The sequence below is a fragment of the Heterocephalus glaber genome, unplaced genomic scaffold (genome assembly GCF_053883595.1).
Source record: "Heterocephalus glaber isolate CG9 unplaced genomic scaffold, H.glaber_assembly_v1.0 deba00000331, whole genome shotgun sequence".
Classification (NCBI taxonomy): domain Eukaryota; kingdom Metazoa; phylum Chordata; class Mammalia; order Rodentia; family Bathyergidae; genus Heterocephalus; species Heterocephalus glaber.
Genome location: NW_028258142.1, coordinates 49000193 through 49015425, shown reverse-complemented (window position 1 = coordinate 49015425; position 15233 = coordinate 49000193). Strand labels below are relative to the sequence as shown.

Sequence of the window (15233 nt, the reverse complement as noted above, 5' to 3'; positions counted from 1 at the left end):
TGTACTTCTCACCAGGAACTCCAAGACATTGAACACATGCGCATACACTTTGTATATGCACAGGTACATTTTGTCTTCACAAGTAACACTACTCAGTCATTCTGGAACTGTAAATAACAATGCATTAAATACAAAAATTTTGATGTCTTCAATTTATCAAATCTTAATGAGTATTTCACTCTATACTTTGAATCAAGCATTGTTTTTGTCAAATGCATAGCACAGTCACATTACTTATGAAAAAAACCGCCTCACCTTCCATCTGGGTTTACAGTCTTTAGGCCTCCAGTGACCTCCTGGCTCAATATCTAAATCCTTGGAGAAGAGCTGATGCACTTCATCAAAACTGACTTCACTTACATTGACATTGAGGAATCCCCCTATAAGTCAAAAATGTGAAAAACTGTTTTAATATTTTGTGCCTCAAAGATGTATAAAAGACAAACAACTTTCAGTAGGATGACGGCAGAGTCTAGTTACCAAACAGTACAGTTTATTCCTGCCATCACCACATACTTATTAACACTTTTCATTTTTACATAATACTTACGGTCATCCTTCTAGATTTGGTAAATCTGCCAAAGAAAATCAAGTTCTTTAACCCATTTCTTTTTGGTAATATACTAGATATTTAACCTTTTTTAAAAAAAATGTTTACATGTCATTATAGCATAGTATATTACGGCAATTTAATAACTAATTCAAGAACAGTGGACCCTTGACTTATGAACTCGATCGGTTCCTAAGTGCTGGTTATAACTAAGTCAATACAGCTGAGATCTGAATGTTTACCTGGGTGCACACTGTAGATAACAAGAGGCAGATGAATCTTCCATTAACCTAATTAACCCAGGTTGTTTGTATGTTAGGCCGGTCATAACTTGAGGGTCCACTGTATTTTAAAACTATTTTTAGCTTCAACCCCTTCCACATAGGGTATATAATGGCACAATATACAAGAGTTAAATGAGGAGTCAAATTGACTTGCAGCTGAATCCTAGCTTCTACTGGAGAAATTATTTAACTTTGCTCTGCCCTAGCTCTTTCCTCTGTGAAAGAGTACTATTCAGTAATGCCTGTCTTCCACAGTGGTTTACCACTGTGCCTGCAGGTTCCCTAGCCATAGATTCAACCAACCTCAGATTGAAAATATTCAGGGGGAAAAAAAGAACTGCATCTGAACTGATCATGTTCAGACTTCTTTCATGTCTTTAGTCCCTAAACAATACAAGCTGGGTGTGGTGGCTCACACCTGTAATCCCAGCACTCTGGAGGCTGAGGCAGGAGGACTGCTGTATGAGTTCAAGACCAGGCTGGGCTACCCAGTGAGATCAAGGGCAGCCTGAACTACACAGTGAGATCTTGTCTCAAAAAACAAAACAATACAGTAGGACATTTATTTAGCATTTACACAGTATTAGGTAATTATATATATAATCTATGGCTTAAGATATACAGGAAGATTTGTAGATAATATGCGAACACTAAGACTATTTTACATAAAGGACTTGAGCACCCATGGGTTTTGGTATCCTGGGAAGGAGGATCTGGAATCCAATCCCTACACACAGGGAAAGAGGACTGAAGTCCGTGATCTGTGAGAAGGGTCAAGTGCAGTGCCAGGCACTAGCAACACTGAATAAACATTAGCTACTATTACTATTATCCACTGACATTTCTTTTTATTTTATTTATTTATTTTTTTCGTACTGAGGATTGAGCCTAGGGCCTCAGGCACACTAAGCATGTGCTCTACTACTGAGCTAAATCCCCAGCTACTGCATTACTTAAGAGGAAACTTGTAAACACAATTCAATACATTCATTTTGAGCACCTACCATGTACCAAGCCCCCTGGTACACAAAACTGAAAAACCAGGGACTTGTAAGATGGTCCTAGTCTAATAGGCACTCATTCTCCAAATTTAAAAGCACTGTATGTATTACTGAAGGTCGTTTTATCAATAGTTTTCCTAATATGTGCCTCTGAAATGTAATGGATCATGGACAGTCAAACCCAGCCAACCTAGTCAAAAATGAAACTAGGAGTTGGGGAGCCTATCTCTTCACCCACCCATTAAAATAACTGCATGATCACTAACGATCTTCAGAGCAATGCTGCCTTCAGTGTTTCCAGTGAAGGCCAGTACGACGAAACCGCAGGCCATCTTACAGCAGTCCAGGAACCTGTCACCACTAATGTCCAGATAGGTACTGTACAAATTGCTCTGCAACACCCACCAGCCAAATTCTTCCCTCGAACCTCCACATCTCACAAAATATAAGCCAATAGACGTAGAGGTTTCCCATGTCAAGTTTTCTGAGCCTTTTATGGCCATTTCATTTTTTACACAGAAAACACTCAGTTCCTCTCCAGAGAGCCCCATTTCTTCTGCTACTCTATATTTTATAAGGCTTCCACAATGGCCTCTTCCTATCTCATTTCATTCTGATTAGGCACAACCACCTGCAACTGCATGCAGTCCTGAGGTACGCTAGGGTGTATTTTTAGATGCAAATACCTGTTTCCCGGAGTAAGCTAGGAAAAAAATTGCAATCTTCTAATGCCTGTTAAAGTGACAAATTTATGGTCCTTTACAACCAAATATTCACCCTTTCGTGTGACCAGATATACAAACTAATCTTAGAAAGGTCAAAATTACCTACCAGATGAGAGAACTATGAACTTAGAAAGGCTAAGTCAGATATGCAATTGATCAGTCAGCCTAAGTACAGAGCAGCTAGCATTATAAACAAATAAAATTCACACAGATAAATCTGATCCATTTAATAGTATGGATAATTGCTAAAAATGATAGTAATTAGGCTAAATAACAAGCCATTCATGTAAGTAAATGAAATTGGTATTCTTTATATGTAGTGTTAAACTATATTTTTTGGTTTTTTTCCAGCTTTACTGCTTCAACAGCTGTAATCACCATTATTGTCAGCAGTTTTCTCCACCATCATTGGCAGTTTAATTTCCATCTCCAATGCACATGCACAGCCAAATAAAGAAACAGGCCTTCTCCCTTTCTGCTCAATGGAGAGGGCTTCCTGTGTCCCTCACTCTCCCTGACACCTGAGCAGCCCTTAGTTCTCCTTCCTCTTGGCTGCTTCCCCCACCCACCCACCTCGGGCTCTGAGCAGCTTTTCTATGTGCTTACTGCTCTTTGCTCTGAAAGCCTAATAATTTGCTGGCTGAAGGCCAAAGATGACCCAGAGGCTGGGTTGCCCTACCAGGGATAACAGCAACATCACTCCACTGGGAAGCGGAAGAAGAAAGTAGGCTTCCTAGGACAGGCCCTGCCACCACGAGGAGCAGCAAAAACGTGATTGGAGAATGCCTGGCCCCCAACCAAGGCCACTTTCACCTATTTTTACATACTCAGTGTCCCTTTAGTTTCACTCAAGTGTCTCAGTGCTTTAATAAAGCATGTGAAAGTCACCTGCTACAAATGAAACCAGGAAAGCATACAACCTCCTCACTCATGAGGAAGCCCCCAGCAGGGCAGCCTGGCCCCTTGAGTCTACTGCTGAGACTGCAAGTACAACAAAGGGAGGAGCCACTGGGCTCCACATAGGACCCTGCTTTCACTCCGCCTGTGCTAAATCCCAGATGTGCAGCAGGAACAAGTGTTTTCTTTCCCCAGTTAAGAGATTAAAGGTCAAAAAATAAATAAACTGAGTGAAATCCACTTACTCAGTAATCAATCAGAAGACAAATGCAAACACTAACTTAGCAGACTGAGTTTCACATTTGGAAGCTGGGGTTAGGGTCAGAAAGGAAAGAAAAAGGAGAATTCGGTGCCCGGAGAGAGGCTGCTGATAACCTGGAGGGCCAAGGTGAAGAAGTGGGTCCTGGCCACACCTGTCAGTGTGGCAGCCAAGCCTGTGTGCCCCACTACGGCTGCTCCATGAGAGAATAATGTCAACACACCACTGGTTACGTGGAAACATTTACCATGACTTCCTAACAGTGAACGTGCACAATGGACAACACTGTCTCCCACTTTAGGAAGCTAGACCTGAATGAGCCTAGAGCCTGTGAGACATACCTGGGCCCTGAGCACAGGCAGGCTTACTGGGGTGTGGATTATAACACACCATATGATGTGATTCAGGTTTTTTAAAAATTAAAACATAACTCTTAAAATGACAAGTACTCAATATATATGAATTACCTACACTACTTACATTCTTCTTACCTTTCAAGGAAGATTCAAGGCAAGCATTTAATCTACAGGCAGTTCTTTTCTCTATAAATCAATAGTTTTAAGCGATTCCTTCCCCACCCTCTGCACTACATCCTGAGCAGAGCTCTGAGGCTGAGAAATAATGAGTCACACTGTCCTCAGTCACCCACTGTCTCCTCTGCAGCCAATACCAGACACTGCCTATTTCAAATGCTTTCCTTAAGCACCTCAATTTCTAGAATTGACAACCTGTTTAAAAAATTATTGCTTATTCAACTATTCTTCAAGTGACCAAAATCGAGCATTCTAGATATAAGACAGACTGGTTTTTGGTCACACACTCCCAAAGCGGGTGCAGTGCCTGGCACAGGACAAATGGATGAATGAGTAGGGGCAGCAAAGCTGGCTGTGTCCGTTCCTGTCTCACTTCTTTTCTCCTCTTACTTGCATCTCCACTCCCTGGCTCCACAAGGTGCTATCTGTGCAGAAGGGGTGCCATGTGTACACCCTCAAAATGCCCAAACTCTCCACTCCCCATCTGATGACAGTACAGCACACAGTTCTCACACTGACTTTCCTCCCTGCTCTACCCTGCATGCCTAGCTGTACCCTCCGGTTAACCTCTGCTCCCAGCTCTGCCTCTAAGCCACCAGTGAAGCCCTGGGTCCACTCACTCCAGGGCTCATATCCTTCATGAGACTCCTTCAAATTGTTTTTATACTCTGATATATTGATAAGCTGACAATCTCCCTCAAAGGCAAAATCTATAGCCATTATGTTTGTATTTCCTTACTTTGCTCATGTTTTAGCATGCTGACCTAAGTTTATATCCAACAGTGAGTGCACTAAACATACTTTCTTGTTCCCAAAAAGCCACTATATATCAATATTTCTGTCAAGAAAATAATTTCTCAACTGTTTCTCCTGCCTTTTCAAATGTGTTTTCTTGAACAGTTCAATAAATTCAATTTTTTTTTCTAGTTCAGTCTTTTAATGCTTATAATTTTAGATAGAGCATGTAGCAAATCAGTTGCCTCTCTACCAAATAGCCTGATTGGGCTTGGTTAGAGACAAAGGAAAGGGACGCTCCACCCTGGCCTCTGCTTCTTATGCTGCCTCTCATCCAAACAGTGGATCCTCCAGCAATTAGGAAACATCTGTATCCTTCTCACTATTCTAGAAACACATCTATGAACACTTTCTAATCAATTCATGCTTTTAATCTCAAGAAAACACCTAAGATTTCTTTGCAGTGCAACTCTAATAGTAGGCACTATTTAAGCCTTTTGTTACAAGATCTTAACTGCTTCTGTTTCATCTTCTTAAACATAGTTTACAAAGTAATGAAAGAGCATTGTCATAGAAGGTAAACAAATACATGCTTACCTAAAAGACTTATAATAAATTCAATTCTTGAACCACTCAATACATTTCCATATACTGTACCTCAATGTTATTTCTAGAATACCCCTCCCCCAGTTCTCCACCTTAAGAAAACAGTACTCTTCCATTCAAAACTCCACTAAGTAATAGATGCTCAGCTTGTCTACTCTATAATCTTAAAGCCAGGCATAAAAGAAGGAATCTGCCAACTCACACCGAAGCTTTACAAATCATCACCTGCTTCCTTCTTTCATGAGTTCAGCTCCCTGTAGGCACAACACCTTCCAATCTGCAGCCCCGCCCCAGTAAGTGACCTCCCCGGTACATCATCACTGCACCCCGGCTCTCCTTCCACAGCCAGAGCATCAGGCCCCTGGCAAGGATGCCTTTCGACAGTGAGCCTCTCACAGAGCCCCCCACACCCTATGAAACCCCTCCGCAGCCTCCTGGAGAGACAGTCCTCTGCTCTATCCCCATTCCCTCTCTCACTGGCTCCCTAATAAACGGCTTTGCTAATGTGGGTAATGTGCTTGTTTAAACTAAGTTTGCTGCCTATCATCAATGTCTCTGTTTTGGATGCCCATGGGTCATGTCTGTGACAACCAGCTCATGATTCAGCTGCTTGAACTGTCTTGTCTGCTGTGAGTCCTGCCTCCAGAAGAGGTAGCTAGATATCACTGTCCCAGGCCCTCTACAGAAAAAGCAGCCACATGACCAGGTCCCCTACAGAGGCTATGCAGCAGTGAACAGCACTAGGAGGGGACTCCGCAAGCCCTGTTTCAGTAGAAGAGGAGGCAGGTGCTCTGCTTTAGGAGCACCAGCAGTGGCACATCTGTCTCCAAACCTGAGCACCCCAGGCAGGAGCCGTGAGCTCTATCAGGGGCAGCAAGAAACACTTTACGGAGTGGCCCAGGCCCTGTTTTGGCTGCTCAAGCTCTAACCTAACTCTCTGGACACTAAGGTTTCTATGGGCTACCTAACATTTCCTCATAGATTCCTTATCTTCTAAACCACATAACGCATATTCTGTGGTTTGCAACCAAGAATCCAGATCTGAGATTTGGCTCCCAGAAGCCTGTATTTTTAGCAAGCATCCTGCAGCCTTCCCTGAACTATACCCAGAGAAATACAACCTGTGGTCTGTGCACAATCACACACGGGCACACTTCACAAGCACCCATATCTCCCCTCCCTTCCAGACCCGCCACACCTGCAATGCCAATCCCCACCTCGGGGAAATGATTTTCCCAGCTCAACTTCTCCACCTAATAAGCAAAGCACACATACTAAGCCCATCATTGGGGTGACAATACCTCACACAAACTGCCTGGAGCACAGCAAGCTTTCAACAAAAACAAGTGAGGGCTTCCTACCACTTGCCAGAGCTGACTGCACCTGAGCCCTTCTGTCTCCTTTCATTTTCTCGAGAGCTCCTCAGACACATGTAGTTTTCCCTTACACTTGGCACCCTCTTGCCCTGTACTTTCTGTGGTGTCTACAACACACAACTATCTCTTCTTAAACATTCCTTTGCCTCAGAATTCCCACTTCCAGACTCTACCTCTATTCTCTTTCCCTTTCCCATCAAAATTTTAGTGTTTTTTTTTTCTTTTTTTTAGTGAGTTACTGAGGATTGGACCTAGGAGCACTCTACCACTGAGCTACATTCCTCATCCTTATTGAGTATTTTAAGACAGGCTCACTAAGCTGCACTGGCTGGACCCAAACTTGTGATCTTCCTGCCTCAGAGTTCTTAGTAGCTGGGATTACAGGGTGCCACCATGCCCGGCCAAACTTTTTTTTAAAAAATCAATTAGTTTTTACATACTTCTTACTCACTTCTCAGAAGAGTATTCTATGATTCTTACCCCACCACACTACTGAAACTGCTGGCATTCATTTCCCACATGCCAAATTCAGCTCTTTTCTCACATCATCATTCTACCTGCTTTTTTTTTTTTTTTTTTTGTATGGGGGATCAAACTTGGGTCCTTGCCCTTCCGAGGCAGGCGGCAGAACCACTGAGCTAAATCCCTAGCCCTCTACCTGCTCTTTTTGAGGGAGAACAATCTCTCCTGGGAACCCTCCCTGCTGGGGCCCCTGCTCTCTGACCTCTCCATATCCCTGATGGTTCCTCTTCTCTTGACCGATACTCGGCCCTTAAGTGCTCTCCTCTCAGGGCCTGTTCTTGGCCTTCTTCCAGTCTCACTTCCTCTATCTCCAGTTCAGATCTCTCCTATGAAAATAAGACCCCAAGTTAATTCTCCTGAATTTCAAATATGCTCAACTGAACTCATTAACATCCTCAGTCTTAAAATGTGATGCATATCCTGTGTTGTTGTTGCAGTTAACAGTTGCCAAGGCAGAAAGCTGGAAATGAACTCTTACCCCTCGGTAGATCCTGGTATTTGGCCAAGGGCACCCAATAGCTTGTTTTCTGTGCCTCCTCCTCTTTCCAGTGCCATGTCCTTGCCACATGCCCTTGTTCTTTCCTCCTGGGTCCCTGCAGTAAGTTCCTCACTGGTGTGTCTCTGATTCCACCATCTCCCATTCTCGGCCACTTTTCAGTTTCTCATCTGAATAATCTCTCTGAAGCACAATACCAGTTCTCCTGTGGCAGGGTTTTAGATTTGTTTTGCCCCTAGACTCTGAAAATCATGCACTGTCACCAGAGAAATGCAACCAGGTAGCTAAATCAGCCTCCTGTACACAAGGGGCTCTGTGCCCTCGAAAGTCCACTTCATAGATGCCTAGGGATCCACGGTCCCTCACACAAGGCCTTCACCTCCCAGTCCATGTCACCTCCACCAGGCTGGAGCAGATCTCTCCACTTGAATGGTTTTGATCAGCCTCCAAACCATCTTAAGGACCCAACTCTTACATCATCCTCTCCACTGTCTTCCTTTTGCTTCATTCACTACCTTTCACAGCAGCAAGCTGCCTTCCTCTGGATGATACCTGCTCCCAGCCAGTACTTGAAGGGTCCCACTTAGCTCGGTTCCTCTCTCCCTGCCCCATGAACACTCAATCCTGCTGGGAGGCTGTGTTCATCAATCACTTCTTTACTCTGAAATGGCTCCCATCTCTCATAGAAAACATGAATGAAGGCATGTTAGATTAAGCATTATTTGAGCTTTTCTTAAGTTTATTTGCTTATCTTTTGCCTCTTTGCTGATATTCATTTGACTTGAACTCAAGGGAAAAAGCCCTTATAGGCGTTTATTACATTCATAGTTACTGACTACAGAAACTGCTAGGGTTAAACCACAAAGGGTTATTCCACCAACAGTAAGGAGAGGATATCTAAAAGTCACTGCAAATGCATTCTATTTGAATAACATTTAAAGGATAAGAAACTAAAGTAAGTCTATTTTAATGCAAAGTACACAACTGTCATTTTTCCATCTCTACTTCATAAAGGGAAATCAAAATCAAAACATCCATGCTAAGCACTTTTTATTTTTCTGCACTAGATAAGGTGAAATTTTATTGGTTAGCATGAAGAATCTTACATAAATTCAATAAAAGTGAAAGTGGATTTTCCCTCTGGAGAACCGATGAATACTAATAGTAATGAAGTATTCATTTACACTCTTCATATACATAATATATATAAAAATATAATTTCATAGTGTTATTGACTATCAAACATTGCTGAAATCCATAAAATGCATTTTATCTGAATTCCAATTTGAAAAACTCAAACTTTACGGAAATCAGGCCGGGGATTTAGCTCAGTGGTTTCACCACCTGCTGTGCAAGTGCAAGGACCCGAACTCGATCCCTGGTACCAAAAAAAAAAAACTTTAGGGAAATCCAATGCTCATAATTCCATCACTACAGTAGGGAAACATCAAAAAGGATTTACAGGTAGATAATTAAAGACAACTTTATATTAACTTCACTTTTAGTGATTACAGGTAAATTAAACATCACTCAAACTTGAATGGTTTTGATCTGACTCATTCTTACAGATATCCCTTCTAATATTCGAGGCTCTACTTTACAGATGTTGTCAGACAGTGAAGAGGCTTCTTGTACACAGCTCACTCAAGGCCCTCTTGGCAGAAGCCTCATTGTGTTATGTGTACACATGGGTCCTTCTCAAGTGTTACCTGCATATGGCCAAATAACCTCAGCACCCTGCCACCGCTAACTCGACATTAGTGCTGGGCCTGAAGCTGGCCACGCTAGAAAAAGCCTGCTGTGAAAAGGTGGCTACCAAACTAGTGAGATCCTCCTCCTTTTGAAAAGAATGCGAGGCTCTAAAAGAGGCAGAAGAAAGGAGGAGTAATCCCAGGACCCCACAGAAAGGTGGGCACCAGAGCCACGTCAGCCATGGCACACTGCAGCACAACCTCTCGAACACCAGGCCAGGAATTACAACAAGCTAAGGGATGAGAGGATGGGAATGTCCGCGGGAGGGCCTGGCAGGCGAATACTTCTAAATAGTTTAATTAGTACTCATAAAGCACTAATTAAGAAAATGTTAACTAACTCAAGGACAGAAAGATTTCCTGAAACTATAAATCCTTGAATATACAAATTATGAAAATGAAATTACTATAATCAATATTTCAACAGAACATTACCCACTGGTTTCAGTATTGCACAGACAAAAACACTTATTTTTAGGAAAACAAGGCTGCAATAACAAAGTTATGACAAACATTTGACCATAAAAAAAACTTGAAAATGTGCTTATTTGTTTTAATACTAGTACTTAGGCCCCAGGTTAAATCAATAAAACCAGAAACTTAGGGGTTGGGCCCTAGGATGACAAAAGCTCCCCGGGCAATTCTACTATGCAGCTGAGGATGAGATCCACTACTCTCCAGTCTCAAAGAAAAGCACCGAACACAACTTTTTAGTGCCACCTTAGATACACTGAAACTGGAACCCAGACAGTAGGGTGGCACTGTGTTCCACAAGATCACCATGGGATTATGATGCATCCTCTAGCATGAAAACCACACCCTCGGGTGATATAGAAAAGTGTTTTTTTTAATTATAATTAAACTAACAATAATTATAATTATAATTAAACTAATTATAATTAGACTAACTTCTCCAATAAAGAAAACTCATGTAAAGACATAAAAGGTACACTTAGGTATTAAGGGATAAATGATTCAAAAAGATGTTCAAATCCTTACATAAAAATCAAGTTAAAACTTTATGTATACAAAGTCCACTTAAAATAGCGGGGGATAAGGGGCCAGGGATTTAGCTCAGTGGTTCCACCACCTGCCTCGCAAGCTCAAGGTCCTGAGTTCAATCCCCAGTATCAAAAAAAAAAAAAAAATAGTGCGGTAAGGGACCCAGCCAAAACAATACCCAATGGTGGCTTCCAAATATTGGGTGTATAGTGGTGTTGTTTAAAAAATAATTATTTTTATGACTGAAAAAATATATGGTTATAGTATCTGGGTCACTACCACAAATTATATGCAAAAGCTAAGAATAAAATAGAAAGACTGCTAGGAAATAGAAGTACTTGTATGCCATTGGGGTAAGAAAAGCTTTCTTAAGACCAAAAAAAGCAAAAGCCTTAAATAAAGTGACTGATACTATGGAAAAAGTGTAATCTTACAATTTTAAAATAAAAGACTCCATAAACAAAATGAAATCCAAGACCAGGATTGTGAAAATATACTTAAATATTAGCAAAGAGTGGATCACTGCAGGAAGAGAAAGAATTCTTGCAGATCAATACAAAACCTAATAACCAATAAGGAACTCATAGAGCCCATGACCAAGCAAGTGGCAGGAGAGAAAATTTTAAAATACAGAGAAGAAAAGTTACTCAAATCCACTAGTAATGAGGAAAGTGAAAACTGAACAATGAGATACCATTTGTTATCTTGTTAAATTAGCAAAAATCAAAAAGTCCATCAATATCAAAGTGGCATATTGTGGGGATATAAACTGGCATAGCTGACTAGGAAAACAACTTGAGATAATCTAGAAAAACTGAGTCAGCCTATCCAGCAATTCCAAACTCAAGCTATAAACCCTAAAGTACACACACACATATGCACAGGAAAATCTGTATGATACTGTTCTTAATAGAAAAAAAAAAAAAAGTAATAGCAAAAAAGTGGCAACAACCTAAATGTCCATCAGCTGGGGAAAGGGTAAATGAAATTTATACAGAGACATATTCTACAACAGTTATGGGAAATAAATTATATGTTACAACACAGGTAGTTCTCAAAAAAAGTAACTAAATCAAGTCACAATGAAATGTAATTTATAAGACCATTTATAGAAATTCTTAAAACCTCTGAAACTAAACATTTTCTATATACCCAGCATCTATCTATGTAAAAATAATTTTAAAATAACCTATATTAATACACTGGCAATAGAGGTCAGATTATTTCTGGAAAAAAAAGGATAGGAAACTACATTGTAGGCAGTGGTCAAAAAGGACCTTAGTTTTACTTGTAATGTTCTAATATCCAAAAGGATATAAAACATTAATTACTCTTAAAAGTAGTTCTAGAAGAATTTAAAAGTAAGCCAAAGTATTTGTTTTTAAATCTGGGTGGGAAACATGAATATTTGTCATTTTTTCTTGTGTCTTTCCTCAGTTTTTTCCTCATCTCCTTCCAAAAAAGTTCTTTATACCCCCCCACAAATTTTTTAAAATAAAATAACATGCTATATAATATGAACATTAGCACGGCCAGTAATGATCTGATCCCAATGTGTTCAAACAATGTAGTTTTTATTCTTTTATTACAATACAATAGTTCAGTCAAAATTAGTTTCTACTTACGCATGTAAGGCAGTTTTTCTGGGCAGGGGAGGTATGGTGAATATGTGAAGTTTTCTGGAAGATACGTTGTTGTTTGGACAGGATAATCACTTGAATTATTGCCTTCAGGATAATCTTGGAGGGAGAGAAGAAAGTTACAACCAAAATATTTCCTTTTGCTTTACCTCTAGTATGAAATGTCTCTGTGAGGAGATGGTAAGATACAATCTCCAGAAGTACTTAAAAGCAATCAACCAGAAGGAACCAGAGAAAACCAAGTCTGATTTTCCAGGTGAGGTCTAGAGAGCACCACAACCTATTATTGTACACAAACACAGCATCCTCATTTGCAACCTCCTAAGAACACCTGCTCCCAAGCCTCCCTAGAGGGGACAGATCAAAAGGAAATCTATTCCAGGGTGGGGTGGGAGTAATGTTTTCTCACTATTTCACACATAACAAATTCAAACTTACCCACTCAACTTACTTCTGTAAGACGTAGCCTATTCTAAACCTTCAAATTAGTGATTTCCAACCGGCAGGCTACAGCCCCTGGGAGTCCTAGAGTTATTATTACATCAGGCCCATTTTCTTTAGTATCAGTGAGTTATACATCACATATAAGGCAGTGACTTACAGAACCAAAGTCAAATGCCTGCTTTTAAATCCTTACTCAATTCGATCCCCGGTACAAAAAAAAAAAAAAAAAAAAAAATCTTTACTCTAGTGTGTATTAGTTTTCAGGAAGGGCAATATGCAGTTTCTCATCTATGCCTACCTGCTATTGTCATGTTCAGATTTCAGTAAGATAAAATATCTAAAAAACTTAGTGATCTTTGACTCATATAAATACTCAAAGGTTGGTAGCGGTGAATGAATGAGCACCTGATCCAACATGAGATAGTCAGAGCGTTAGGATTTCTGAACATGAAATCAAAGAAATCACATTTCAGTCTCTTCCTGTCTGTAGCAAGTTCTGAAATGCATATCTGAGCAACACACATGCCTTTTCCTTCCTCTACAGAGGAAGCTGGCCTAAGAGAATGCAGTAAGAGATAAGAGACAAAACCAGCTGATTAAACTATACAGTCTGCCTTCCTGGATCTGAGCACATATCACAGAAAATGAAACTCTAGCAGACACTTGAAAAGAATGTGGAGCTATTATTTCAGTCTTCAGTAAGCTGCTCCAATGAGAGGCTGTAAAAGCTAAACCCTCTGACTCATGGGTAAATGGCAGAGGATGGTTATGAGGTATGTGAGAAGAGCCAAAGCAAAGTAAGCACCTCCCCTGCACACCTCCGCCTAACATAAAATATCCATTCATCATCAAATGTACTGATGAGGCTGCAGCCTGAGAGTTAGGACAGCATTTGAGAGCAGAGACCATCCCACTTCCAGCCTGATCTATGGAAAAGGGCTCTGCCAAGGCTGCTAGGCAGAGGTTGATGAGATGGACAAAGGCGCCAGGCCTGGCACCAAGAAAGAAACAGAAGCCAAAGGACGGCACAGAAATCCCAGTTAGGATTCAGAGGGCATCAGTGAGGTGTTAACTATACCGCCAGAAAACTCCAACACAATAAATGGAGAGAGATGATGGTACAATTGCCTGTTCCACCAGGAAATGGGAAGCCTCCATGGAGCCACTCCTCCTAAAGTCTCTCCCTGAAGGAGACTGAAAAGAGTCTGACAAGGAAAACCCTCCAACCCATACAGAGAAAGATTCATTAGGGATTGTTTCATGTGCCCAAGGACGGACCAGGGCCTCAGAAACTGTCTCCAGGCCCACACTCTACATATCTCACCTGTATATATCCAACAGACTTAAAGATATTGCACTATAGCTATCAGAAAGTCCAATAACGGCCAGGGATTTAGCTCAGTCGTTCCGTTGCCTGTCTCACAAGCACAAGGTCCCGAGTTCGATCCCCGGTACCAAAAAAAAAAAGAAAGAAAGAAAGTCCAATAAGTCTCTGATTCTTAAGATGCTTTAAAAAAATTGATATTATCAAATTGCAAGTCATATTTTAGAAATGGTTTCACTTTTATGGAACTTCTACTTTGCTAGAGGTGGGAACCAGTGCTCCTGGGATGGAACCAGTGCTCCAAGGATGAATTAAGTTTCTGGCATTTCTGCCAGAAATAGCTCAGATTATTATTATGAGCTTTGTGATAGCTTTTAGTCAAACTCCTTCATGTTTACCTTGAAAGTTATTTATTCATCTTCAATCAACAAATTGATTTTGCTGCTTAACGATAATATAACTTTTTTTCCATTTGAAAAGAAGACAAGGAAGACATTTCAGGCACACAGTAAGAAAAAAAAATCAAACAAGAATTACTAAAATTTAAAAGTAATCTGTCAAAATTTGAAAAATCAAATCAAATACTTGACCTCAATAAAGTCAAAACAATCTCCCAGAAAGTAGAGAGAAAAAAATTGCTGGAAAAAACAGGAGAGAACACAATAAAATTAGGATTCTTTCAAGAGCCACAAATCCAAACAATAGGAGTTCCAAAAAAAGGGGGAGGAAAGTAGCCAGAAAAGAAGAAAAAGCTCCAAATATTCTCTGTGAAATTTCATAACCCTGAAAAACAAAAGCAAAACCCAGAAAACCTAAAAGTCTCCAGCAAGAAAAACAAATCTTGGGCTGGGGATGTAACCCATGCTAGCGCGCTTGTGTAGCATATATAAGTCCCTGGGTTTGATGGGGAGAACAGGGGCGTCCGTGAACAGTAAGTAACGCAGTGCTCAAAAGCAATACTGAAGAGAGAACATTGGTGAGGGAATTTTGAGACCCTTCTTAAGTGCAGTCAATCCAACGTGCTTAAAGAGCTGAGGAGGCAGTGAAGCTCAGCCAGTCCCAGCACCCGGAAGGAAGCTCCCCCGCCT

The 15233-nt window shown here is 40.8% G+C and overlaps 1 protein-coding gene across 7 annotated transcripts in view; it reads right to left on the bottom strand.

Moving 5' to 3' along the window:
- The window catches only part of B4galt6 (beta-1,4-galactosyltransferase 6), a 120179-nt gene that overhangs the window by 33404 nt on the left and 71542 nt on the right, over positions 1-15233 (bottom strand). For 6 of the 7 annotated variants that reach the window (XM_021265117.2, XM_087193766.1, XM_087193769.1 and 3 more), the window contains 2 exons: positions 12363-12476; positions 256-380 (listed from right to left, as the gene is read on the bottom strand). In XM_021265117.2, the coding sequence (XP_021120776.2) occupies positions 256-380; positions 12363-12476 (239 nt within the window). Of the gene's footprint in view, positions 1-255; positions 381-7690; positions 7815-12362; positions 12477-15233 lie in introns of all 7 variants that reach the window. The other variant, XM_021265119.2, reaches the window with a different exon arrangement.